The sequence below is a fragment of the Aquila chrysaetos genome, unplaced genomic scaffold (genome assembly GCF_900496995.4).
Source record: "Aquila chrysaetos chrysaetos unplaced genomic scaffold, bAquChr1.4, whole genome shotgun sequence".
In the NCBI taxonomy this organism is placed as follows: domain Eukaryota; kingdom Metazoa; phylum Chordata; class Aves; order Accipitriformes; family Accipitridae; genus Aquila; species Aquila chrysaetos.
Window position 1 is genome coordinate 85,365 of NW_024470383.1, and position 25,483 is coordinate 110,847.

The 25,483-nt window shown below is 54.5% G+C and overlaps 5 protein-coding genes and 1 long non-coding RNA gene across 13 annotated transcripts in view; 4 read left to right on the forward strand and 2 right to left on the reverse strand.

Moving 5' to 3' along the window:
* On the forward strand, positions 1 to 1,585 carry MGAT1 (alpha-1,3-mannosyl-glycoprotein 2-beta-N-acetylglucosaminyltransferase). The gene is given in 2 exon segments (XM_030006288.2): positions 1 to 192; positions 194 to 1,585. Coding segments are annotated over 2 exon segments (1,332 nt in total). The 3' UTR covers positions 1,334 to 1,585.
* LOC115337870 (zinc finger protein RFP-like) lies at positions 1,429 to 9,234 on the reverse strand. Of its 3 annotated transcripts, none has more exons than XM_030006287.2 (8): positions 8,587 to 9,234; positions 7,781 to 7,876; positions 7,473 to 7,691; positions 7,353 to 7,375; positions 6,948 to 7,063; positions 6,501 to 6,548; positions 5,581 to 5,765; positions 1,429 to 3,237 (listed from the first exon to the last, which is right to left on the reverse strand). In XM_030006287.2, exons 1-8 carry the CDS (start codon positions 8,980 to 8,982, stop codon positions 3,115 to 3,117), a joined length of 1,206 nt encoding a protein of 401 aa, XP_029862147.1. In that variant the 5' UTR covers positions 8,983 to 9,234; the 3' UTR covers positions 1,429 to 3,114. The 3 variants fall into 3 exon arrangements, with proteins under 3 accessions (XP_029862147.1, XP_029862146.1, XP_029862145.1); XM_030006286.2 differs by lacking the exon at positions 1,429 to 3,237 and adding an exon at positions 3,246 to 3,736; XM_030006285.2 differs by lacking the exon at positions 1,429 to 3,237 and having other exon boundaries at positions 4,590 to 5,765; positions 8,587 to 8,982.
* Positions 9,174 to 11,738, forward strand: LOC115337857 (histone H1B-like). Its single transcript, XM_030006263.2, has 2 exons — positions 9,174 to 9,253; positions 10,421 to 11,738. The coding sequence occupies exon 2, from the start codon at positions 11,079 to 11,081 to the stop codon at positions 11,634 to 11,636; it is 558 nt and encodes a 185-aa protein (XP_029862123.2). The 5' UTR covers positions 9,174 to 9,253; positions 10,421 to 11,078; the 3' UTR covers positions 11,637 to 11,738.
* LOC115337876 (E3 ubiquitin-protein ligase TRIM7-like) overlaps positions 11,722 to 25,483 on the reverse strand; it is a 21,228-nt gene continuing 7,466 nt past the window's right edge. The window contains exons 1-8 of one of the 4 annotated variants that reach the window (XR_005931887.1): positions 14,646 to 14,935; positions 14,277 to 14,372; positions 13,519 to 13,731; positions 13,416 to 13,438; positions 13,190 to 13,305; positions 12,963 to 13,022; positions 12,511 to 12,872; positions 11,722 to 12,313 (exon numbers count right to left, since the gene is read on the reverse strand). Coding sequence is in view for 3 of the 4 variants with exons in the window: in XM_041121806.1 (XP_040977740.1) it covers positions 12,700 to 12,872; positions 12,963 to 13,022; positions 13,190 to 13,305; positions 13,416 to 13,438; positions 13,519 to 13,731; positions 14,277 to 14,372; positions 14,646 to 14,708 (744 nt within the window). In the remaining variant the exon portion in view is untranslated. Of the gene's footprint in view, positions 12,314 to 12,486; positions 12,873 to 12,962; positions 13,023 to 13,189; positions 13,306 to 13,415; positions 13,439 to 13,518; positions 13,732 to 14,276; positions 14,373 to 14,645; positions 15,256 to 25,483 lie in introns of those variants that run through there. The other 3 variants (XM_041121806.1, XM_041121805.1, XM_030006295.2) reach the window with 3 other exon arrangements.
* On the forward strand, positions 15,295 to 18,112 carry LOC115337878 (butyrophilin subfamily 1 member A1-like). 3 transcript variants are annotated; one of them, XM_030006299.1, is made up of 4 exons: positions 15,295 to 15,526; positions 16,358 to 16,458; positions 16,585 to 16,682; positions 17,015 to 18,112. In XM_030006299.1, the coding sequence occupies exons 2-4, from the start codon at positions 16,391 to 16,393 to the stop codon at positions 17,524 to 17,526; spliced, it is 678 nt and encodes a 225-aa protein (XP_029862159.1). In that variant the 5' UTR covers positions 15,295 to 15,526; positions 16,358 to 16,390; the 3' UTR covers positions 17,527 to 18,112. The 3 variants fall into 3 exon arrangements, with proteins under 3 accessions (XP_029862159.1, XP_029862161.1, XP_029862160.1); XM_030006301.1 differs by lacking the exon at positions 16,358 to 16,458 and having other exon boundaries at positions 15,295 to 15,559; XM_030006300.1 differs by lacking the exon at positions 16,358 to 16,458.
* Positions 21,623 to 24,063, forward strand: LOC115337885. Its single transcript, XR_003922285.2, has 2 exons — positions 21,623 to 21,749; positions 23,992 to 24,063. It is a non-coding gene; the product is annotated as an uncharacterized LOC115337885 (long non-coding RNA).

Consider the following 25,483-nt stretch of genomic DNA (forward strand, 5'->3'; position numbering starts at 1 on the left):
ATGCTGAAGAAGAGCAGCTTGGTGTTGTGGGGGGCGGCGCTCTTCATCGCCTGGAACGGCCTCCTCCTCCTCTTCCTCTGGAGCCGCCCGGCCTCCCCCGGCGAAGGCGACCGACTGACGGCAGAAGTGATTCGTTTGGCGCAAGATGCCGAAACCGAACTGGAACGGCAAAAAGAACTCCTGCGCCAAATTCACCGCTACAGCGGGTTGTGGGGGGGGGCGGCGACGCGGGGTTCAAATCACCCCCAAACCTCCCCCCCCGCCGCCCTCCCCGGCGCCACCGCGACTCACCGATCCCGCCAGCACGGTGTTACCGGTGTTGGTGATGGCTTGCGACCGCAGCACCGTCCGTCGGTGTTTGGATAAACTCTTACGTTACCGACCTTCGGCCCAACGTTTCCCCGTTATCGTCAGCCAGGATTGCGGTCATGCTGAAACGGCTCGTGTCATCGCCTCCTACGGCGACGCCGTGGCTCATATCCGACAACCCGATCTCAGCGATATCCCGGTGCCGGCAGAACACCGTAAATTCCAAGGTTATTATAAAATCGCTCGGCATTATCGTTGGGCGTTGGGACAGGTTTTCCGGACTTTCCGTTACCGCGCTGCCATCGTGGTAGAGGACGATTTAGAAGTCGCTCCGGATTTTTTTGAGTATTTCCAAGCGGCGTTCCCGCTCCTCCTTGCCGATCGCAGCCTCTGGTGCGTCTCCGCGTGGAACGACAACGGGAAAGAGCAAATGGTGGATGTTGGACAAGCCGAGTTGCTTTACCGGACTGATTTTTTTCCTGGTCTTGGTTGGTTGCTTTTAGCCGAACTTTGGGATGAACTTGAACCCAAATGGCCGCGAGCTTTTTGGGACGATTGGATGCGTCAACCCGAACAACGCCGAGATCGTTCCTGCGTCCGCCCCGAAGTCTCCCGTACGATGACGTTCGGTCGTAAAGGAGTGAGCCACGGGCAATTTTTCGATCAATATTTAAAATTTATCAAACTTAACGACCGTTTCGTGCCTTTTACCCAACTGGATCTTTCTTACCTCAAAAAGGAAGAGTACGAACGTTCTTTTCTCCCCAAGGTTTACGCCGCGCCGGAGGTGAGGGTGGAGGAGCTCCAAGGCAACCGGCGGCGGGAACTCGGCGCTGTCCGCCTGCAGTACAGCGGCCGCGATTCCTTCAAAGCCTTCGCCAAAGCCCTGGGGCTGATGGACGACCTCAAATCTGGCGTCCCCCGTGCCGGTTATCGCGGCATCGTCAGCTTTGTCTATCGGGGACGTCGCGTTTATCTCGCGCCTCCTTCGGACTGGACAGGTTACGATCCCAGTTGGAGTTAGCGGGCGCCGTGGCTCTGCTTGTTGTGGGTTTGGTTTGGGGTTTTTTTTGCGGGGGGTTGGTGGGTGTTTTCCTCCTTTTTCATCATTTTTTTTTGGGCGTGTCTTTAGCGGGGAGGATTTGGCGCGCAGCAGCGCACCGTTCACCCGCCACTTCTCTGGTGCCGCCATGGGGGAAATTTGGGGCGAGGGCAGCTCCAAGCGGAGAAATTATTTTCCAAAATAAAAGGAAAAAAAAAACAAACCCTAAAAAAAGAACCCAAAATCCAAATTTCTTTTGTTACCTCTCAGCCCAGCTGCCAGCTCCGTCCGTGCTGCCCAGGCCCTATATTGTGCTATAGGGTGTCGTCCCTATATTCATTCAGCTCGATGCTCTGGTTGCTGCAGGCCACAAACTGACCTATGGGGCAGATCTCTGGCAGTCTATACAGATCTCTGGCAGTCTATACAGATCTGTAGGAGTCTATACAGTTCTGTAGGGGTCTATACAGATCTATGGGGGTCTATGTAGATCTCTGGGGGTCTATACAGACCTGTATGCCGTGGTTCCTATATGGTCTCGGCCCTATATTCCAGGCCTTGTGTTAGGCTGTGCGGTCTAGGACCTGTATAAAGGTCTGTGCTCTCGTCCCCATATGTGGCTGTGCAGTCTGGGCCCTATATATGCTATATATATATATATATATTTACTCTATATGGGGTCATATGGTGTGGGCTATGTGCTCTTGTGCCTGTATTGGGCTGTAGGGTCTGAGCGTTATATCCAGGCCCTATATCGCAGTCCATACGCTCCCCTCACTATAGTTACACCCTATACCGCAGCCTGCTTGCTGGTCTATATGTTCTGTCCTATATGTTCCAGGCTTGGAGTACCAGGGTCTGGGAGGGGCATAATTTCTGCTGCTAAAAAGCCCCTTTTATGTTAAAAAAGGCCTTTTTTAGCTTAAATAAACCCTCAGATGTGGCTTTTCAGGGAGGGGGGTTGGGCAGTGAGGGGTCTGGGGGGGAAGAAAGTCCTGCTTGGCTTCGTTTTGGGGAGAAAAAGCTTCTTTTCAGAGCAGGGGAAGTTATGAAATGGAAGAAATGAAATGAAATGATGAAATTTTATCCCAAGAAACTGGGATAAGAAGTGGGGAAAAGGCCGGCTGCGGGGAGGGAGAACTGGGCAGACTGGTGACACTGGGAGGGATTTATGCCCTCACTCCCCTCTCCAAGCAGGATTTGGGTTAAATCTGGGTGGTTTCAGGGATATTTGCGGAACTCTTTTCTCCCCACCTCCACTGCTGGTGCTGAAAACACCAAGTCTTTTTATTTTCACTTAAAAGGGGGACAGTCTGCCCCAAAAAATGGGGCCTTGGGGGGTTATCAGCACTTTCACCCTGAGGCAGCAGTGCAAAACCTCTCTTTTATTAACCAATTCCTCCCCAATTTGGGGTTTTCTTCCCCATGGGCACCATTTTGTGACAGAAAATCCCCATTTCCCAGCGTGCTGCCTGCTGCCTAGGGGAAAATGTCCCCAAAACCCGAGGATTAAAAACACCAACACCCTCCCCGATTTGCACTGGAGCTGTATTTTGGGGCGAAATTGGTTCCTTTTGGGGTATAACGAGCCGGCGATTAAAAAAAGTGCCTGTTTAGCCCCGTTTTTATAACCACCTGCCGATTATTAACCCGAATAATTGCAAACCCGCCACCCAAAATCCGCCTTTTTCCACTTATAATGGCCGCCAATGAGGAGCAGGGGAGGTCTTAACGCCCCCGCCCTCGCAGGGGAACCGCAGTCCTCACTCAGGTCCGCCCCTCCGTGTCCGCCGCGCTTCGCCGGCCGTGCAGTCCTCACTCAGGTCCGCTCCGAGGAGGGGCGGGGGGGGTGGGCCGCGCGGCGAGGAGCAGCCAATGGAGCGCCGCTGCGGGAGAACGAGCAGCCAGTCAGAGCGCGCTGCGCTTTATAGAAGGCGGGGCGCGGGAGATGGCGGGAACAGCGCGGCGGGATGGCGCGGGCGAAGCAAGCCGTGGGTGTTAAAAAAAATCCCCAAAACTCTCCTTCTCCAGCCCCACCGCACCCCAAAACGCGCCCGCGTTCCCCCCGGGCTCCAGCGCTATGGAAAAAGCTTCGTCTCTTGCAGAAAAAAAACCCGAAGCTGCTTCCCGCGGCCTCTTTTCATGGGCTGGTGCGAGGTTTCTCCATCATCCAGAAGGGTTTTGGGGTTCACGGAGCTGCCATGGCGGCTCTGCAAGAGGGCTGCGAGGCGCATCTGCTGGCTTTGCTGGAGGAATGGGGGTTGTGCGCGCTCCACGCCAAGCGATCCGCTGTCCAAACTGCTGATGTGAGGCTGGTGAGGTGCCTTCAAGTGAAAAGAGGCTGATTTTTCTCCCCCAGTGCTGAAGAGCTCTGGGCCTGCTGATCTACGCAGAAAAGGCAATTTTTTGTTGTTGTTTATGCTTTATTTTTTTGTGTGGACTTTCAAATTAAACCTCTGTAAAGCTTTTCAGAGGAAAAGCAGAAGAAACAGAGTGTCAAGAGCTCATCTGTTAGAGCAGGATGCTGCAAAGAAGCACTTTGGTTTTTCACTCGTGACACGAAGCATCGCCGGACCTTGCGCTGTAATGAGCTCTCCTTTTTTGAGGATGACATCACCTACAACCTACCTCGCCGTGAACCAAGCGGGGAAGTGACTAATTACACAGCTGAGCCAGGCTGTAATTTGGGTTTAGCAGTGATCTGCGGGTTTGTCAGGAGCCTTATTTAAAATTAGGGCCCTGGAGATGAAAGCAGCCACCCTCTGCACTGCCTTTCCTGGTGGTTTCCCCTCTTCCTCGGGCCAATGTCACAAGTCTCTGCGGACAGGGAGGCAAGTCTGGCAGCGGAGGTGGAGCGATTGGGGCTGTAAGAGGCAGAGACCTGCCTGGTCCTGCCTGTGCTGCCTGATAACAGCGCTTTATTATGTGGTTTAACCCTAATAACGACTTCCTGCTATCTCAAGATGCTGGTTTGTTTATTTTTACCCCTTCTATTCACTCATAGGTGGTGAAATGGGGGATAAAATCCCATCTGTGGCCTCTCTCTCTGCTCACATCCTGGCAGCAATTGCAAAACCACGGGGAGGCCCCAGCCTGAGTGATCCAGAGAGGCACAAGAAGTGGTTTTATCCCTTTTCCCTGAATTTCTCTGCAAATCTTAAGCAGAGACTTCTCTGCTTGCAAAACCTTCCTACGAGGCATCCACCACCAGCAGCAAAGCTAATTTTTTTTTTTTCCCCCCCTCAAATTTAGCTCTCATATTTTTTAGGGAGGTTCTCCCTGTATTTCTGGGTCTTGTTTACATTGACAAACAACTGGGGAAACAAAAATCTCTCCGTCCTCCTATTGAGGTTACTTTCTCATGGGGAGACACAGTGTGATGGTGGGGTAGAAACCCAACAAAAAGCATTAAATTGGCAAAAAAATATCCTTTGAGTGTGGCCCTTCTCCCCAGCATGCAAAATCCTCCTCTGCTCTGGGTCCATGTGCGATTCCCTTCTCTTTCTTTAATTTCCTCCCCCCGCCCTTGAAAATATAATAATAATTAAATGGGTAAAAAATGTGCATTGAGGGTGGGTTTTACTTTGGGAAAGGGGGTTGGGGTAAGTGCTGTGCAGCTGTGGTGGGAAGCAAGATATTCCCTTGTCTTTTTTCCCCCTTTTGAGGCTTATTTTCACTGGAGAACTGCCCAGCAGAGCTGCAAAAAAAATGGTATTTCAGGGGAATTTTGAGTCCGTGCAAACCTGGCAAGGAGCAGGAGGGCGAAATGTGATTAATTTTGCTAAATTAAGTGTTAAAAGGAAAAGCAAATGGGGCTAGGGGGTGGGTTGGGGCTGTTTATTGAGCAGGAGGGTTTGTTGGGGTGGTGAAAGGGTCTGGTTTTGAGAGGTTCAGGGGCAGAGGGTGAGCAGAGCCGGCCCCTCGCCCAGCCAGAACAGCGGCCGGAGCCGTTCGCCAGCGAAAGCGGCCGGGGGAAAGGCAAAGATTTCGGTCTTGCTGTCGGCATCGCGGAAAGCCACCCGCCCGCCAGCGTAATCCAAAGCCACCTCGATACGTCGGGGCACACGGCCGTGGGGCAGAGATGTGGGGCTGGGCCAGGTGAGAGCCCGTAGCTGCCCCAACCACTGCCCCACAGCCCAAACGCCTCGTTCGGGGCTGAGACCGAAGCAGCCCTTACGGGACACAAATTCCCGAGCCACCCCCAGCGCCCAGTCGGGACCGGGACGAACCTCCACAGCCCAGCGGTGCCGACCCCCCGTGAAGCCCTGCTGACCCAAAACGCAGCGGAGAGACTCGAAACGCTCAGCTCCCGAGGGAAGAGGAGCCGGGGGCGATTCCCGGCGTCTCGCGGTCCGGCCGTCTGCTGACACGAGGATTTGGGGGTGAGCTGTGGCTGGGTCCAGCGTCACGGTTGCTGGGGTGGGGGAGGAAAGGGGTATTAACGGGATTCGGTGCATCAGGGTATCAGGTCCAAATATTGCACTCGAGCATCAGTCCCAGGCGTTGCATGAGAGCATCAGCCCTGAGGTGTTGCAAAAGAGCATCAGCTCAAAATATTGCACTCGAGCATCCCTCCTGGGTGCTGCACTCGAGCGTCAGCTCCAAATATTGTACCTGAGCATCAGCAGCAAATGCTATGCCTGAGTTTCAACCCTGGGCTTTGCACCAGATCACCAGCTCCAAAAGTTGCACATGATTATCAGCTGTGAATGTTGCACCAGAGCATCAACCCTGGGAATTGCACCTGGGCGCTGCACCAGAGCATTAGATTCTAATATTGGACCTGATTATCAGCTCTAAGTGTTGCACTGGAGCATGACCTTCAAATATTGTACCAGAGCATCAGTCCCAGTCATTGCACTGGAGCTTCGGCTCAAAATACTGCGCTGGAGCAACCACCCTGCGTGTTGCACCAGAGCATCAGCCCTGGGCATTGCACTGGAGCTTCAGCTCCAAATATCACACTCGAGCATCCACCCTGGGGGTTGCACCAGAGCATCAACTTCAAATACTGCACCCAAGCATCGGTCCCAGGTATTGCACCAGAGCATCGGCTCCAGATTTTGCAGCTGAGCCCCAGCTCTGGATGCTGAGTCTGAGTATCAGCCCCAGGCACTGAACATAAAGTCAGTCCTGAAGCCCAACTCACCTCTCCGGTATCCCCCCAAGTCTTCTTCCAGCGAGCACCCCAAGATGTCTGGAAATAGAAGATGACCCCAGAGATTTGTACCCCTGGATCTGGCCCTGGGGCTGTCCCACATCCCCCCCCCCATTCCCCATTGCTTGGAGAGGTGGGAGACTCAAACCCACTTTGTGTGGGTCATTGCCTCCCTCCACACTGAATTAGCATCCTAATTTGGGTGCTAATTAACAGCCAGCAGCCCTCTGCACCTCCCACCTGCAGCTTCCCACCCCCTAAGGCTGCTATAAGGGGGATAAATCCCTGATTATTTTATATTAAAGGGGCATTTGCGATGCTTGGACCTTCCAGCCAAACTTTGCCAACCCTGGGGGGGTCTCTGCCCGCCCCAACCCTGCCCCAGGCTCCCATTTCTGCTTATTAAATCCCCTTTGCCAGTTTTCCCCCTCCAAACACCTTTAAACTGTGTCACCGCCTCTGCCAGCATGTTGGTTTTCAGGGCAAAATCCTCAAGATCCGCTTCCAGCTCTGGCATTGGTGGCAGCAATGGCTGTGCCCTCCACTCCGTGCACCTCGGGGAGGGGGCAAATCAGGGTGTTTAATGCCAAGAAATCCCCAAATTTCCCTTCCTCATGCTGGAAAACCACAGGGAGAACTTTATTTCCCTGGGAAAGGCTCCAGCTCCTGCAAGACGTGACGGGAGATTCCCCCATCGCCACCAAGCTCCAGATTAACCATCAACCCCCCTAGCTCAAAAGCAAAAATCCCCGGGGAAGAGGATGCAGGGTGAGGAGGAGACCCCCAAAAGGAGGATTTTGGCCCCAAAACGCCGTTCCTGGTGATGCTTTTTGGCCCCGGTACCTGCTCAAGGTGATTTGGGCATCCTGGAGAGGAAGGGAGAGAGATGCTCAGGGCTGTTTGCTGGGGAATGAAAGCCAAAAGGGGGGAAGCAGAGGGATTTTGGGGAAGGGTTTGGCTCACCCGTAGCAGGTCACTGTCCGGTTGTCGGCACTTGGTCTGGAGCTCGGTGCGGCGTTGCCGGAGCCGAGCCAGCTCGGTGGCCTCACCGCGACGCTGCTCCTCCAGCCCTCGGCGTAGGCGACCAAGACGGATCAAGAACCGCGATTCCTGCTCGCCCAGCACCCGCCGAAGCCCTTCCAGCACCGCCAGCAGCTTCTGCTTCTCGGCATCGACTCGGGTCTGGGGGATGAAGGGAGAGGAGGAGGATGCTGGTGGGGGGATGAAGTGGTTTGGCCCCCATGGTGCGCCGTGACGGTGGGAGCACCCACCAGCATCTCCTGTCTCATTTCCTCCGCTGCCGCTGCCAGCCTGGCACGTCGCTCATCCTCCTCTTGCAGGGCTTTTAGGGAAGTTTCGAACCGCTCCTGCAACCGAGAAAAGGGGTTTTGGCTCCTGGAGGGGGGGAATAAAGGGGGGCTGGCACCCCTGAAGCACCCTGGAGATGGCCAGCGTGGGCAGCCCCATCCTCATCCTCCTCTCTGGCTGTGCTGAAGCAGATATGCAAACATATCCACATTATAATTGGTTTTATAGCTATGATATATATATACACCCACACATTATATAGATATATGAATATATAGTGATGTATGCCCACTACGGGTCTCCCAGCCAGGCTGGGATACCTCATCTTTCCAAGACCTCCCCTAAAAAGTCCCCACCAGCCCCTTAAACACCGCAGCCCCCCTTTCCCCCCCATCCTTGCACCCCCAGCCGGGTCCGGACCCCCTTTGGGGACCCCCATTTCCCCTCCGTCCCCGGAAGCAGAGCAGGAACCCTCCACGGCGCATGCGCTGGGTGAGAGCTGGAGCTTTTAAATCACCCATATTTAGAATTTTGGTCCCCAAACTGCCACCGTCCCCCACCCCATTGCATACTTAAGCCTCGGCAAATTGCAGCATTTCAGCTCAATTTTGACTTTGGGATGCTCGCAGTGCTTTTTTTCCCCTGGAAAGGTGGGGAAAAGCTTTGCCAAATCTGAAAATATATATTTTGGGGGCTGAGTTTTAAGGGAAATTGGGTTTTTAGCGTTGCTCAGGCAAGGAGAGGGTGTTTGAGCTGGGGTTTCGCTCACCCTGTACTCGCGAGCGGCCTCTTCAAGGGGCACGGCACGGTGGGCACGATTCTCGGCGCAAGCGGCACAGAGGAGGATCCCATTCCGGCGACAAAAAAGGGTGAAGGGTTGGCAGTGCTGCCGGCAAAGCTCCTCCGCCGCCGGCATTGCCAGCTCCTGGACGGCCGCCACCACGTTGGCCAGTTGCCGGTTGGGACGGAAGCCATCGCGGGGGAAAGGTAAACGGCATTGGGGGCAGGAACCGGCCCCAGCGGCATCTGCGGAGCAACAATCGAGGCAACGGCGGCAAAAATTGTGGCCACAACCCAGGAGCATGACGGGATCGCGGAAGAAATCCAAACAGACGGCGCAGGTGATTTCCTCCTGAAGATTTTCCACGGCTTGTCCCGCAGCCATGGCTGAAGCGACGGGGCTGTTTCTTGTGAACGCTCAGAGAAACGCCCACGCGAAGGGGCCGGGCGATGGTTTTCCTGGAAACGGCGACAGGACAGGAGGCCGGTGTTGGCATCCAGAACCTCACGGGGAAAAGCAACGGAGAGCTCATCTGACGTTCCCACTGCCCCAGTGATAAAACAACCCCCAGGGACAAGGCCAGCAAGGATTTAACAACAGCACGGAATGCAGGCAGCGATTGCCAGGGGTTTAGGAAAGATAATTTATTTGCAGGGTGAGTTTTCTACCACTCCGGCTGCGCCCAGGGGAAGCAAACTGCGGCTGGAGGGTGGCTGTAGAAAACAGGGATTAATGCAGGAATGCAGCGAGTGAGCAGAGTTCCTCTATGTCCCGCGGACCTCGTGCGGATATTAGCTGTGTCGCCAGCAATAAGCCCAGCAGGGGGGTTTAAAGTGGAAGAAAAAAACACCACTAAACCTCAGCACCCAAATCAGATGTGGAAAATAAGAAGCTGAGGGGAAAAACTAACAACTAGCAGGCGCAGGATCTGTGGGTGGAGGCAGTGTTAAAGCAGCCCATCCCTGGAGGGAATAATGTTAATGAAGTTGTATAACAAAATTAATTCAGGGAACCAAACCGCACGAGGGTCTTTGAGCTGAAAGTTTCACTTTTATAGAATATAGCCCACATAAAAATAATTTTAAAAAGAAGAGACTAATCAGGAATCAGTATAGTTGTGAATAAGGCTGATAAAACAGTAAAATAAGTTGGATATTCCCAAATAGAATTGTAAAAACTGCAGGTTGCTGAGCCCCAAATTAATCAGCTTCAGCTTTTCCCCAGGAAAATCACAGCCCCTTCCTCAGGGGAAACCAGAGGCGCTGCCAACCGCCCCCCCCCCCCCCCCCCGGTTTGCAACGAGGGCAAAAATAGGCAGAAGCGATGCAAAAACCCACCGGGCATCTGTTATTCTCGCAAAAACCCCGTTAATAGACCCAGGTTCGCTCCTATCCGAGGAGGGACTAGTGGGCGGGGGGAGCCCACCTCCGCCGCGGGAGAGTGGAACGGAAAGGTCCACTCTCATTGGTTGATGTCGGGCAGCCAATAGGAAGCCTCAGCGCGTCCGACGGCCAATAAGAGGCGGCGTTTGTGATCCCCTTTCCCGCTATTGACAGCCGTGGAGGGGCCTCGAGGATGCGATGGAGCAAAGCGCGATACGAGACAGGACAAACCAGGAGGAACTAAACCAAAATAAACCCCCAAATTTAATCTCTAGTAGCAGCTCTCTGGGCACAACAACAGCAAAAAAAAACCACCCCGGAAACCTTTTTTCCTTTTTTTTTTTTTTTTAAAGTATGTTTTTTTTCCAGGAAATGGCTGGAACAGGGCTTTAATTAACAGGAGGCAAACTTGATGCTTCATTAATTCTTAGATGTTTCAGGCAGTTATTGGCCCTTTCCAAGAGGGATCTCAGCCTGCGAGAGGCTTTGGCGGCAGGAGGAGAAGCCAGGGCTGTGCTAGAAAGAAATACTTTTCCTGAAATTGCCACTTTTTTGCGGTTTTGCTACCTGTCTGCACATACGTAAAACCAAACTGCCGTTCATACCTCATTTTAAGGTTTTTTTTTTTCGTTCCTAAACAGCTCCCGGAGCTGCAGCGCCTTGGGGCGAGCGTGTGTTGCACCCGCTTGACTTTGTGGGACAAATTTTTGCATTTTAGGAGGGCTTATTTTATTTTATTTTATTTTATTTTATTTTTGTTTTATTAAACAGGGTTTCTCTAGGGCCTGGCCGCGGGGATACGAAGGGCCATGGGGTGGGCGTATGAACCCAGTGTTTTCCCTTGGGGAAGTGGGGTGCGGGTTTTTTTTCTGCGTGTTTGCGTGTGGGGGAGCTCATTTTGGCGCCGGCGGGAAGGGTGAGGAGGGGGCGGGGGGAGCAGCGGCGCGCGGAGGTTGACTCGGTTGCGTCCGCCACGGGGCTATATAAGGAGCCGCCGGGGGGCGCTGTCTCGCAGTCAGCGGCCGGCGGCGGAGGGAGCAGGAGCGGAGCAGGAGCGTAGCGGCGAGGCCCCGAGCCTCGAAGCCGTCGCGCCCCGCCATGTCGGGTGAGCAAGTAGGAGAGCCGCAGCCGTCCACGTCGAGGGCGGGGATGTCGCTGCCGCAGAAGCGCGGGTGGCCGTCGTTGTCGGATCTCATTCTCACCGCCGTTTGCTCGTGCACGGCCCGTAAAGGCGCTTCGTTCGCTTTCATTAAGAAGACGCTCGCCACCGAGGGTTACGACGTGGTGCGGAACGGTGGTCGTTTGAAGGCGGCGGTTGGTGCTCTGCTCAGCAAAGGGCTTTTGCGGCGGGTGACGGGCAGCGGCCTCGCCGGTTCGTTTCGCCTCGGCCGTGTCGGTAAGGAGCGACTGGAAGGAACCGGGAGGCGCGGGAGGGCGGTCGGTGAAGCCCGTAGGCGCCCCGCCGGGAAGACGAAGGGGCCGAGGCGCGCTGTTAAAGCCGCCGCGCAGCGCTTGAAGATGAGACCGCGGGGAAAGGCGAAGGCGGCGGCAGCAGCAGCAGAGGAGGATGAGGAGGAGGAGGCGGCGGCGGCGGCGGCGGCGGCTGGAGGCGTGGAGGAAGTCGGGGGTCCTGCGCCGGCTGAGGGCGAGTCTTAAGAGCGCGGTGGATGGAGCGATAAACGTTGAACCCAAAGGCTCTTTTAAGAGCCACCCCAGGGGGTTCAGCAAAGGAGCTGGTCACGGGGCGGGGGAGCGAGAGAAGCCGTTACCCCTGGGGCGAGGCGGCGATAAAAGAGCTGCAACCGAGGGGCGGCCGCCGCCTCGTGTCACAGAAAGAGCTGCAGCCGAGGGCCGGGCGAGGCGAGGCGGCATTAAAAACTGCGCCGAGCGGGGAAGGGTGAGGCGTGAATAAAAGTGCTGCGGGGGGGGAGAAAGGGAGGGCGAGGCGGCAATAAAAGAGCTGCGCCGAGGGACGGGCGAGGCGGCGATGAAGGGGTTTGTACGGAAGGGGTGGCCGCTGCCTCGGGGGTCGCTGAAAGAGCTGCACCGAGGGAGCGGAGAAGCGGCAGTAAAGGGGTTACGGCGAGGGCGAGGCGGTAAAGGATACGACGGGAGAGGGCTGCGCCCAGGGCCGGCTGCTGCTGTCGGGGGTTGACGAAGAGCTGCGCCGGGGCGGGAGGGGTTTCGTGTCCTTGAAGAAGCCGGGGGCGGGCGCGGCGCCCGTGGATGCGCCCCAAGTGCGGCTCATCCCCGCGGGACCGGAGCCGGGAAAGGGCTTCCAGCGAGGGGAGGGGAGGGGGGGGGGGGGGTGTTCCCTGCCAGGTCCGCCGTGCCTCGCAGGCGCCGGTGAAAGTCCGGCGGCGCGGTTTTCAACCAGGTCCGCCTCTCTGCACCGACGGACCCCGCGTCCCGCCGCTGCCTCCCCCCCCCCCCCCCCTCCGGCCCCGGAGAAGCAATCAACGCCTTAAAATTTTTTTTTTTTTTTTTTTTCGTTTCGTTGCCTTAACGGCGAGTGGCAACACTCGAGCACCCCAAAAGTGGTCGCTAATGGAAGGGGCAGCATTGGTGAAGGCAAGTTTGGGGCAGAGCGGAGGCTTTTGCGGCTTCTCCGGCAGGATCTGAGGTGGGAGAGGAGCTCGGCTGGGACAGAGGTCGTGTTTTGGGGGTGCAGGCAGCACCCAGGTATCCGGAGGGAAAAGCAGCCTCTGGCAGAATCCGGCTAGCACGTCCGTGTCCTGCATCTCCCCGGGGTGACCCGCTCGCTGCTGCCGGCCGGCCCTTGGCCTCGCCGGGGCTCTTCAGCCTCATCCCGCTCTTCATCCCACCGCACGCTCTTTCTGTCCGCCAAAAGCTGCGGGAGAGGAACTGTGCTGGGCTCCCGAGGCGGCTTTGCTGCGGGGAAAGGCAGGAGGGTCAGCGGGGGAGGCTGAGGCTGCTTTAGGGGAAGGAAAAAAGGGACAAAACCCCAAAAAAGTGCCTCACCCTTTTCTTCTGCGCTGGGACATTTCCGCCTTCGTGGCTTTGTTTCGGGTTGCCCTGTGTCTGGAAGGAGAGGGAGAAGGTGAGCGTGGTGCTGTGTCTGCTGCGGCCTTTCCTTGAACAACCTCCTTTTCCTCCCAAAACGCCTTCGAATTCTCCCAAAGTACCCCTGAATTCTCCCAAAATACCCCTGAATCCCTCCCAAAAGAACAGAATTCCTCCCAGAACACCTCTGAATTCCTTCAGGGCCTCCCAGAGAGCGTCCCGTTGGCGGCGGCAGGAGCTCAGGCTCTTCTCCAGCTCGGCGGGGAGCTCGGAGGGGAGGTGAAGCCTCATTTCGCTCCAGCTGAGAAGAGAAACAATGGGGAGGGATGTCACGGGAGGGATGTTTAACCCCAGCCCAGCCCCTCCGCAGTCAGGGTGACACAGAGGGGGAAGCGACTAGATGCCACATACCTGCTTAGGATGCTCCCGATATCCTAAAATGAGGTGAAAAAGGGGGGTCAGGACCCCATGGGCAGCACTTTTGGGGAGCTTTTTCGGTAAGGAGGGGTCTCACCTGGGGTGTGCGCTTGGCCTCCAGCTGCCCAATGAGCCCGTGGAGCCGTGTAATCCCCTCGGCCACCTGCAAAGATTTTTCTGCTTGGGCTGCTTCAAAGGCGGCGTCGAGCTCCGCCAGCCGCCCCAGCACCGCGCGCTCCTTCTCCGCCAAGAACCGGTGCAGCCGCTCGAACTCGGCCCCGATGCGGCGCCGCTCGGCTTCGCTTGTCTCCTGGAGGAGAAAAAAAACCCCCAAACCATGTGAGACCATGTGCAACCCCCAGAACGGAATTTTTCCCTTTCAAGCTAAAGGGCAAAGTGCTTTGGCTGGAGCCACGGGGGCTGTAACGCCAGGGATGTGGTTAATTAATGACTGGAGGGTAATTAAGTAGTCTATCTGATGCTCTGCTGCCTTTTCCCTTCCCCGTTGCCAGTCACTCTTTATAGTTGGTCCAAAATCAACCAGGGCCCTGGGAAGCAGGGGGGAGGGTTAATTCTGCATTAATGAACGTCCCTTTAGGACTTGATCTGGGATGAAAACGAGCAGCGCCATGAAAATAAAGCGCTTTAAAGCAGGGATAATAAGCAGCTGCACACGGAGGCAGCGCTCGCCAAACCTGCCCGGGATCCGTGCTGGCGGCTCCAACCCAGTTTGGGGCTTTGCAGGGCGCTGGGATGTGTTGCAGAGACAATCCCATGTGTTTCTGCTGGAGGGATTGGGGGGGGGAAATACCCAAGGACCCCTTTGGGCTGCCGAAAGGCCAAGGGGACCCTTACCAGGTAGTCCCGGTGTCGCTTCTCTTCGCTCGTTCTCCAGTCCAGAAACTCTGCCAACACCTTCCTTAGGGATCGCAGGTGAGACTGGATTTTCTCCTGAATGCACCCCCAAAAAAGTAATAATTTGAAGCAATCAGCCTGCCTTTAAAATCTTAAATTATTTGGGGGAGGAAAGCAAATAATCCCCCCCCAAAACCCACGTTGCTGCCTTCCCTTGAAAGCGGGAATCAACTCACTACGAGTTTTTCCCACGAACAGGACCAGGCGCCTTATCTTTGCTTTCCCACCAAGAAATTAAAATATTTTCACTTTGCACCATTTTTGGGGTGGGGGGAAGAGGCCTGATGGGTCACAGGAAGATGATCTCACCTCGCAGGTCTCGGCGGGTCCCCCAAAAAGCTTCGTGGCCACAACCTGCGGCTGCTCGTCCATCTCTGCTGGCACCCGCTTGGCCCCGAGGGGTTTTCACCTCTTCAGTACCGGCAGATGACGGTGGCAATGTCGTGGCTGGTCTCGGCACGGAGGTTTTGCGCTGCTGCTGCGGCCGTGATTCCCTCCCAGCAAGAAGACATCGGCACTGGAGGCTGGTGGTGGCACGGGGCGAAGCCGCCTTCCCTCGAACCGCCCCTGGGTGTTCCCGCGCTCGGCTCCCGGCACGACCTTCCGGGGTGGGAAAAGCAAATTTCCTCGCCCACAGTTGGCTTTAAACATGTTTTATCTCCCCCAGGTTGTCTCATTTCCAGGCTTTGCCGTCTCATCCCTCACCTGGAAGCTGCTTGCATCCTTGTCTCTGCTTTGCCTTGCTCAGCTCTGTTGTGTGGAAGGGGCTGCAGCCAGATTTGGGGACTTGAGGGGCAAAAATTTAACCAATTTCTTCCTTGGGGTGCGATAATGCATGTTTTCTGCAGCGCCTTTTTTTTTTTTTCTCTCCTTCCTCCCCGATGCCTATGTTGAGAAAGTAAATGGCCCTGAAATGGGGGAAAAAAAGGTGCAATCGGAGGGCACAGGAGGCGTCCGAGTGTGTCATGGCCCTGTCTGCAGGCGTGAGATTGGAGGTTGCCTCCCTCCCCGGCTGATAAAAGCTGGTGGAGGCAGAGACGGGTCTGAGCTTTTGCTGAGCCTGTGCCAGAGAGAAGGGGAAAAAAAGACCCAGGTGAGGAAAAAAGCCAAGCGGAGAAGAAGCCGGTGGAGGAAAAGCAGCCGGAGGAACCCCAAAACGGCACCAGTGCCACCAAGGAAAACCCCGAAAGGTTTGAGAGAGGTGAAAATCCCAGTGATGCTGGGTGGGTTACATCACCCTGCTGTCTTTTTTGGGGGGGGGGGAAGGGGATTTTGAGCACTCTCCCCATCCCATCAACAAGAGGAGGAAAGTGGATTTCTCCTTGCTTTGCCCTCAGGATCTTTGTTTTGGATTTAAAGGTGTTTTGCAATGGTTGGTCGTGGTTATTATTTGCTTCTTGTCTACCTGTAACGATCTGGCTGGGGAAATTTGGGTGAGAAACAGCACAGTTCCTGCTTATACCTTAATTTAAGGCTGATTTTCCCACCTTTTTCCCACTTTTACTCATCCACCTGCTGCTTTAGCTCCCCTCTCTGCAGTTTTGCTGGGGAAAGCACATGAAAAAGAAGCAACCTGTTTATTTTTGAGCATCGCAGCATGGTTTATTCAACCATTTGGCGGCTTTATTACTCATTTCCAGTGCCCTTTACTGCAGGCAGCTGCTTGTTTGCACTCAAAGCCCCATGCTCGGTTTCAGAGGATGGATTCGAGGCCCTTTGACGCCAGCCCTTATCTCTCCCATGCACATTTCCCTCAGGGCCAGCAGCAAATTTCTCCACCTATTGCAGGATTTCTCTGGGCATGAGAGAGTTGGACTCGGCTTATCTCAATTTTAAGGATTTTTCTCACTCAAGTAAACCTTGTCAGATTTGATTGCCCAAGAAAATGAATGGTGGAGGCAGGGATGGATTTAAGATGGATTCATCCCTGAGCCAGTGCAAGGAATGGGCATTTTGGGGTATAATTATATCTACAAGGTAGATGGGTCCATCCCAACGTGCTCCTCATGTTCCCTTCATAGTCATCATGGAATTAATAGGTTCAATCCATCTCCATGGGTTTTCCCATAAAGAAACCAAGCTTCTTTGCGGCTGCTGGAGAAAAAATGGCATTTTCTTTCAGGTATTTTGATTAAATGCAGCGGTTGAACCCATTTTCTGACATAAAAAGGGGTGAAAAGCTGAGATGTGCTCATTTGTAGGATAATAATTTTATTTTATTCTTTCTTTCCCCTTTCTGCGCCTCTAGCTGGGAGGACGTTGCAGGTGCGATGGCTTTCTTCCTCAAACCACGGCCGCGCACGTGGGATCTTGCCCTGGACTACCACACAGCAAAACAGTTTGAAGGTAACCAAAGGCGGCCAGAGAGGAGCAAAGTACCAATTCCTGATGTTTTCTGGGCTGCATCAAGTGTGATGTCCATTGGAGTTGGACATCCTCCAGCTCCACCTTCTATCTCCCTGGCTCCTCCATCTCCAGCCTCCATCTCTTGGCTCCTCCGTGTCCAACCTGGCCTGGAGATCCTTCATCTCCAACCTCCATCTCTTTGCTCTTCCATCTCCAACCTCATCACTCCTCTCCCTTTCTCCTTGAGAAGTAACCAGTGACGGGGATTTTGGGGGTGTGCGTCCTCTAAGCTTAAGTTTGGCTTCTGATTCCTTCTCTCATTTGCTCACCAGTGGATGTAACCCTGGATCCGGCCACGGCGGGACCCGAGGTCATCCTCTCTGAGGACCTCAAAGAGGCCAGCTGGGGTAGACCTGGACGCCGGTGGCCTGAGGGTCCGGGCCAGTTCGACACGGATCCGTGCATGTTGGGCAGCGAGGGCTTCACCTCGGGCCGTCACTACTGGGAGGTGGAAGCGAACGGGCGCTTCTGGGCCGTTGGGGTGGCCCGTGAGTCGGTTCAGAGGAAAGGCCGGATCCTCTTCAAGCCTAATACTGAGATTTGGGGCTTGCAGAAGTACGATGAGCTCTGTGTGGCCCTCACAGCTCCTTCCAACACCTCCGTCCCACTCCTCAACGGGGAGATAGGGGTCTACCTGGACTATGAGGTGGGACAGGTCTCCTTCTATGCTGTTGGCAGCCGCCAACGCATCTTCACCTTCCCCGTGGCTTCCTTCAGTGGAGAAAAGGTCTTCCCCTACTTCTGCGTGCTCCTCTCCACCATCAAACTGTCCCCGAAGGGTTGATGCGTTGGCAGGGTCCCCCCAAAGCTGGTTGCTCCACAGTGCTTGGAAACACTCCTTGATGCTCCTCAACTCTTATTTTCCAGGTCTTGGAGTCATTTCCACCTCAGCTCATGGTCCTACCTCCATCTTAGATGTCTCCGTTTTGGGTTATATCCAGGGGCTTTTGGGTCTGAGCTCGGCGTGGCTCATCTCATTTAAAAGCTGCTGTTGTTAAATTCATCCAAAGCTCGTTGACGGGAGCTGGGCTTCACTTAGCTGGTTTTGAGGCGAAAACTTGGGGCTTCCTCCCAAACTCAGCCCCCTCTGAAGGTTTCTTTTACTGACCTCAATGCCCATCACTAGCCGGGCTTCCAACCCAAATTAAAAATCTTGATTTTTGCAGGCTTTGTGTTAATACCAGCCGCTCGCTACCTCAGTTTAAAACCGATTTTGTCACCACAAGGATGTGCTCGCGCTCGCTTCCCCCCCCCCGCCTCCCATTTTCTTCTGCTGTTCTCCATGCTCAGGATGTATTTCCAAGTAATTAATGTGCAATTGATTATAAATGTGCTAAGGATATAATAAACTTTTTTTTTTTTTGCTATAATAAGGAGGCGGCATCTGCATTTGACCCACCACCAAGCTGCCCCAGTCCCACAAAGACCCCCCCAAGGCTGCCTTGGGCCCCCAGGACCCCCCAGAGCTGCCCCACCTGGGATCTCAAAGGCTGCCCTGGTCCCCCCCAGCTTCTTTGGTCCCCCAAACCCCCCAAAACCCCCCCAAGAGCTGCCCCACCTGGGACCCCAAAGGCTGCCCTGGCCTCGCAACACCTCCTTGGTCCCCTGGGACCCCCAGGGACCCCTCCCCAGGGCTTTCCCACATGGGATCCCAGACCCAGCAGTTCATGTTTACATTAAATCCAAGCAACCAAAACATCTTGGCCGCATCCAGATGGTGCCGTTGCGGCGGATGCCGAGCCAATGCGCCGTGAGCCCTTTGTAGCGGTGCAGAAAGTCCTACGGGAGGCAAAAATGGGATGATGGGGGGGATTTCCCTCCCCCCAAAAAACCCAAATCACCCCAAGACACCCCCACACCCCCCACCAGCTCCGCCGTGCGGTCGGTGCCGGCCGACGTGGCCCCCCCCCGGGTCTGGCAGCGGTCCCGGCTCGCCGACCGGTCGCCTTCGGCCTCGGAAGCGAAGTAGCAGCGTCGACCGAAGCCCACCCGACCGTCGGGGCAGGGGGCTCGGGGCTGGGGGACCCCCCCGGCCGGCGTCACCCCCCAGGAGGGTGCCGAGGAGGAGGAAGAGGAGGGTGAAGGCCAGCATCCGTGCCACCGCCGCGCACAGGCAGCTGAGCAGCAGGCAGGGCTGCCTGGGGTTGGGGGGCTGCTGGGAGAAACACCCCAAAATGGGGAGGAGGAGGAGGAGGAGGGGGCTGCCGTCCTGGCTGCAACGCGCTGAAGCACGATGCGGAGCCCCGATATCCTACAGCCCTTCGGGGCACCCCGATATCCTGCACCCCCTTAGTGTACCCCAATGCGGAGTCCCGATATCCTGCACCCCAATATCCTGCACCCCCTTGGTGTACCCCAATGCGGAGTCCCGATATCCTGCACCCCCCTGGTGCCCCCAATATCCCGCACCCTTCGCAGCACCCCGATACCTTGCACCCTTCGGGGCATCCCAATGCAGAGCCCCGATATTGGGCACCCCAATATCCTGCAACCCAATGCAGACCCCCAATATCCTGCACCCCAATATCCTGCACTCCTTGGTGCCGCCCAATATCCTGCACCCCTTGTTCCACCCCGATGCAGAGCCCCAATATTGTGCACCCCAATATTCTGCACCCCCCTGGTGCCCCCCAATACCCTGCACCCTTCACGGCACCCCAATGCAGAGCCCCAATATCCATCTTACACCCCTCGGTGCACCCCAAAGCAGCACCCCCATATCCCCCCCCCCCCTGCTCCGTGCACCCCAACACCCAATGCAAATCCGCAGCATTCCCCCCCAGGTTTGCCCCCCCCCACCTGCCTGCACACCTTGGCCAGGGTCCCATCGCTCTTCCTCAGCCCTTCGTCTTCCTCCGGACCCCTCCAGGTTCCCCCCCCCACCCCCAAAAAAACACCCAGGAAAATCTGGAAAAAAAACCAACCAAAAAAAAAACCCAACAAAATTGGGCAAAACAAGCCCAAATTTGGGGCTGCCACCACCCAGGAATAGCAATATCCAGCCCCATGGGGGTAATGTGGGGGGGGCTGGGACTGTCCCCATCCCGTTCCCCGTCACACCTCGGCCTTCCCGGGCGCCCTCCCCTTCCTCCCAGCTCTATTTTGAGGCCAAATCCTGCAAATCCATAATCCAAAGCCCCCCCAAATTGGAAAAGAATGAAGAAAAAAAAACCCAAAAGCCCACCCCACCCCAAATCCCCCATTTTCCCCCCATTTTCCCCACCCACCTCCCCACGCCAGGCAACCTGGAAACCACCATGTGCCCAAACCAGCTGGGGCTAGTACTGCCCCCCCCCCGCCCAAATCCCCCCAAATCCCAAAATTGGCTTTTCTCCGGCTCCGTTTTGACCAGTTTTCCTCATTGCGAGGCCCGAAGGAGGACGTGGGATCCAGTCGGAGCCAGGAGACGGGCGGCACCAAATAATCCGATTTTTTTTTGTTTGGAAAAGGGTTTTATTTGGGTCGAGGGGTCCCGGCTCCGGGGGGGGGGGAACAGGGGATGGGGGGGATGAGGGTCAGAGGGTGCAAAAAATTGGGGGGGGGGTGTTGCAAAAAAAAATAGGGGGGGTTAAAAAAAAGGGGGGGGCTGGAAAAAGATAGGCTGTATATATTAATGTATATACACTATATGTCAACTATGGATACACACTACAGTATATAGTGTGTATATGGAGAGTATATATAGCCTGTGTATATATTTAGTATACATAGTGTGTGTACATATACTATGTAGTATATATACTGCATGGCATAGCATATTTACCACATAATATACATACCATATGGTATATATACCATATAGTCTCTCTAGTATACTATACTAATAGTAGTATAGTAGTATAGTAGTATATACTATATTATACTAGCACTAGTACAGTATACATCGTACACTAACACTGTATTATATATACTATACAAATAGTATACTGTATGTGTTAGTGTCTATGTATACACACACACATACAGTGTCTCTCTGTATATATACACCCACACTAACACTATATAGAATACCTACAGTACGCCATTAGTGTAGTTGTCCTGGTTTTGGCTGAGATAGAGACAACATATGATATATATGAGAATAGTACGTGTAGTGCAGTGTATCTATACATACTACATATAGCATACGTGGTGTATATATATACTACTATATATATACATATACTATATACTATGTATAGACACACTATAAACTATATATACAGTAGATATACTATATATACACACTATTGCTGTATTATGTATGTATATATTTATATATATATGGACACACATTGTATACTATTAGTGTCATATACAGACTTTAGTGTATATATACACACTGTATATAGTATATATATTATATATATGCACACTATTTATGTGTTATATAGGTAGATATATTTATACATATATATGGATACTGACACACAGTATACTAGTAGTGTCGTAGATAGACGTTAGTGCATATATACACACTATACATAGTATATACTATATATACACACACTATTTATGTGGTATGTAGGTATATATATTTTTTTATCTACATGGACACTTACCTGTAGTGTACTGTTAGCGCCGTGTATAGACTTTAGTGCATATATAGACACTAGATATCCTTTATACACCACCCACTATCCGCATCATAGACTGTGTATCCACTACATCCAGTATATAGAACAGCATCTCTGCTGCCTCCCCGCACACCCTCTCTGGATGCTCTACGCGTACGTATGACGTCACACACACGTCATACACCCCCCATGGCCACCCCCCCCTCCCCCCCCCGCCCGCTCACCTCTCTGGAGCAGCAGAGCACCGCTCCAGGCCCCGCCCACTGGTGGGCGGGGAAATGGGCGGGGCCTGGCTCCTCCCTCCACTTTCCGCGCCGCATCTCGGCACGCGGGGCGCGTTCCGTCCCCCGTGTCCCCCCGTGTCCCCCCGTGTCCCCCCCCAGCTCCATGGGGCCCCTCTGGGCGCTGCTGGCGGCGCTGACGCTGCCCCTGACCTCCCCCGATCCGGCAGGTGAGCGGGGAAGGGGTGCGGGGAGGGGGGGGCGCTTGAAAACTTGAATGAAACTTCGCTTCTTCCCCCCCCCCCCGCCCCCCCCCCGCCCGGGAATATCTCGGCTTTCTCCCTGCTTCAGCTGCCCTGCGCCCCCCCCCCGCGGCTCTTTGCTCTCCCAAAGCACCGTTTAGGGGGGGTTAATCCTTTCTCACCTCTCCCCTGCTTCCTCCGGGCGGGGGGGGGGGCACCCCCATTTTTTGCAAACCTCCACAGGTCTTGATCCCCGCCCTCATTTTCTTCACACACACCCCCTCGCTTTTTAACACCCCTCCCCGGTTTTTTTACCCCCCTATTTTTTCGCCCCCCCCCCCTTATGTGTTTTTGAAACCCCCAATATTTTGGGGTTTTTTTGCCATCCGGTCTGTTTTTCTTTTGCCCCTCCACCCCCCCTTTTTCTTTTTTTGCAAACCCACCTGTTTTTTGAACCCAAACCTACTTTATGCCACCCCCCCATCTTTTTGCAACCCTCCCCGTTTCCTACGGACTGCGCAGCCAGCGGGATTGTAAAGTCGGTATGTTCGTTCAGCGCCGGGCAGCACGGCGGGGAGTCCCACCAAAGTCGTGCGCCGACGCGGGAGTTCGCTTCGAGTTTATACGGTCGAGTGTTACGTATACATGGCGTTTCGCAATACGCCTATACGTAGGCATTACCTATCCCCGCTTCATATTAAAATTAGCTCCGAGAGGTCATTTCCATAGTCTCCTCTGAACTGCCCTTGGGCAGTGCCTCCTTATGGTGGTCGTCTGGTGGTCGTGAAGATGAAGGCTGTATGTCTTCTTCACGGTGAACTCTTAACTTTCTGTCCCCTGCGCACACTCAGTTGTCCCTTGGCATTTGTCCAAATCACCAGGTCAGTCGTGGCTGGTTCTTGGAGTCACTGCTGCTCCTTCTCAGGGACTATCTCCTGTCCCAGTCAGCCTCAAACGTTAAGCACCACTTCTCATCCCCTTGGGCCATGTCTACCTCTATTGAAACTTCCTTAACTTCATTATAAGCTAGATAATTATTAAACAATGCCTATCTACATTCATATATCTACTGTATCTACTACGGTTCTTTTGGTTCCCCGTCTCACTACAAGCCCCGTTTCTTGCAAACTCCTGTATTTTCTGCAAACCCCCTTATTTTTTGCAACCCCCTGTTTTCTTTCCACCTGTGTACGGAAGGGTTAAAAGCTGGAATTTTGGTCCGTGGATGAACACTGAGTAAGAAGTAGATAACTAAAAAACGCAGTCAGCACAGGGAACAGGGAGTTTATCATCTGTTGTTTGAAATGCTGACCGTGGGGCTAAGGAGGTTCAGCAACGTTAGGGGAGGTGGTACATGCAATAATGGAGGAATACCAGGCACCGCACATAATTTTGCTTACCTTGCAAAAGTCTTGCCGTTGGTTAGAGCACAGTGGATGGGACCGATGGATGAGGGTAATTTGCCGCGTGCGCAAAGCCCGTGAACCAACAGAAGGGATGGTTACGGCATGTGCAGCGCGCCTGGCCGGCAGGCACGTGCGTCCTGGGCTGCTTCTGATGCAATCGAGGCGTGTTTTGCACTCGTGGCCGCAAGCGTCGAGAGCCGTTGCTTGGCAAATGTATAAAATACCGGAGTTTTCTGAAGGGCGGTGGGTCGGTGTGCGGCGAGGCCACCGTTGCCTCCGTGGGGATGCCCACGTAAAGCTGGCACCTACCGACTGCTGGGCCGAGCTCGTGGCGCAAGACGGCACAAGAATGTACGGATGGTTCATCTTCACAGTCCTTGGGTCAGTATGGTAATTCATTTTTTTTTTTAGCTTTGTAAGATACCCTTAGCGTAACGCATGTGTGTAGTTAATAAAAGGCTTGCTTTTTCCCTTATAGTCAGTGTGTGTGTGTTTACCTTCTCGGGAATCCTCGAAACCACCCTAAAACACCAACCACCCCCATTTTTTGCAACCAACTCTACTTTTTCTTTGCAACACCCCTATTTTCTTGCAACCCCCCATATCTTTTTCCAACCCTCCTTCTTTTTTTGCAACCCCCCCTATTTCTTTGCAACCCTCCTTATTTTTTTGCGACCCCCCTATTTTTTTGCGACCCCCCTATTTTTTTGCAACCCTCCATATCTTTTTGCAGCCCCCCCTATTTTATTGCACACACCCCCCCGCCGTACCTTCCTCACCGCTCCCAAGTGAATTTACGGCTTTGCAACTTCTTCTCCCTCCAGCTGAGCCGTGTCCCACCATCACCGCCAACGTTCGCCGGGACAATCAGGTCACCGTCCCCATCAACTTCACCGGGAAAACGTTTCACCTGCAAAAACGCAACGGGAGACGCGGTGGGAGAACTTTGCCCTCTGCCTGGGGAGCCGCTGCCACAAAACCAGCAGCGCCGTGGCTGGCGTCAGGCTGCGGGACGGGAAACTGGAGCTCAGCAAAGCTTCGGCTGGAACCTACCGAGCCCAGGGCAGCTTGGACAACGCCTGCCTGGCGCACATCATCCTGCACGGTGGCGGGGAGCAGCCGGCCCGCGCGCCCCAAAATCCACCGCTGCTTCCCTCTGAGTCCCGGGGGGCTTTCTTGGCCGAGTTGCTCGCCACACGTCTGCGCGCGCGTCTCCGCGTGCGTCCTCGCGCGCGGCAGCAATCGTGCGCGCGCGGAGAGCGCGTCTTTGCAAACCCCTTCCCCTGCGTCTTTGGATTCAGCAGCGATCGCCCGCGCAGAAAGCGCGTGTTTCCTCGCACCCCTCGCTCCGTCTTCGCGTGCAGCAGCGATCGCGGGGGCACAAAGCGCGTCTTTCCTCGCACCTTTCCCTCGCGCCTTCGCAGGCAGCGGCCGTCGTGCGCGCGCGGAAAGCGCGTCTTTGCAAACCCCTTCCCCTGCGTCCTCGCACGCGCCTTTCCCCGCGTTTTTCCCCTGCCTTTGCGCCCGCGCCCTCTCTGATTGCACAAACCGTCCCAGAACCGCAGCACGGCAAGACGCTTTTTTGCGCCGCGTGGGGTAAGAGCAAAAAAAAGGGGGGGATTTGGGGGACACAATCAATATTAAACCTATTTGTCCCTCTTTTTCTTCCTGCAGAGCCGACGCCGTCTCCGCTCCTGACCCGCGCGACGTCTCCCGAGCCTGCAAAATCCACCGGTGACTGCAACCGTGGTGCAGGAAAATCCCATCCTCCCTGCCGCTCCTTGCCGCCGCAGCGCTCATTATTTTCTTTTTGTGATTGCAGGTTGGGTTTGCTCTGCCCCTATCTCGGCGTCTTTGCCGTCGCGATGATCGTCGCCGGCACCGTCGCCTTCGGTTTCGGCTTCGTGTACACCTGCGGCTCCGGGGATTTTCTGGCGGGGTCTGAGCTGCGTTCGCTGTTGCACCCAGAAAGGAGAAGAAAATTGGAATTCTCGGAGCAGGAGCCTCAGCCAGGGCAAAGCCCCGACCTGCAGCTCGACTTCGCAGTTGGTGTCTTCCTCTGCTTAACCAAAGCAGCACTTTTTTAACGGCATTTCTTTAGCCAAATCCGGCTTTTGCAGAAAAGGGGGGGGGTGGGGGTGGGAAATGTAGCAGGAGGGGAGGGGAAGATTTTCCTTGCACTGAGTCTTCCCCAGCCTTAAGAACACTTTATATTAGCTAAAAGAGGTTAGATGATAGATATATTTATAACTTTTAGAAAACTATTTAATACCAGTTATTTATTTTTTTTCTATTTTAGGACCATTTCCAGCTGCT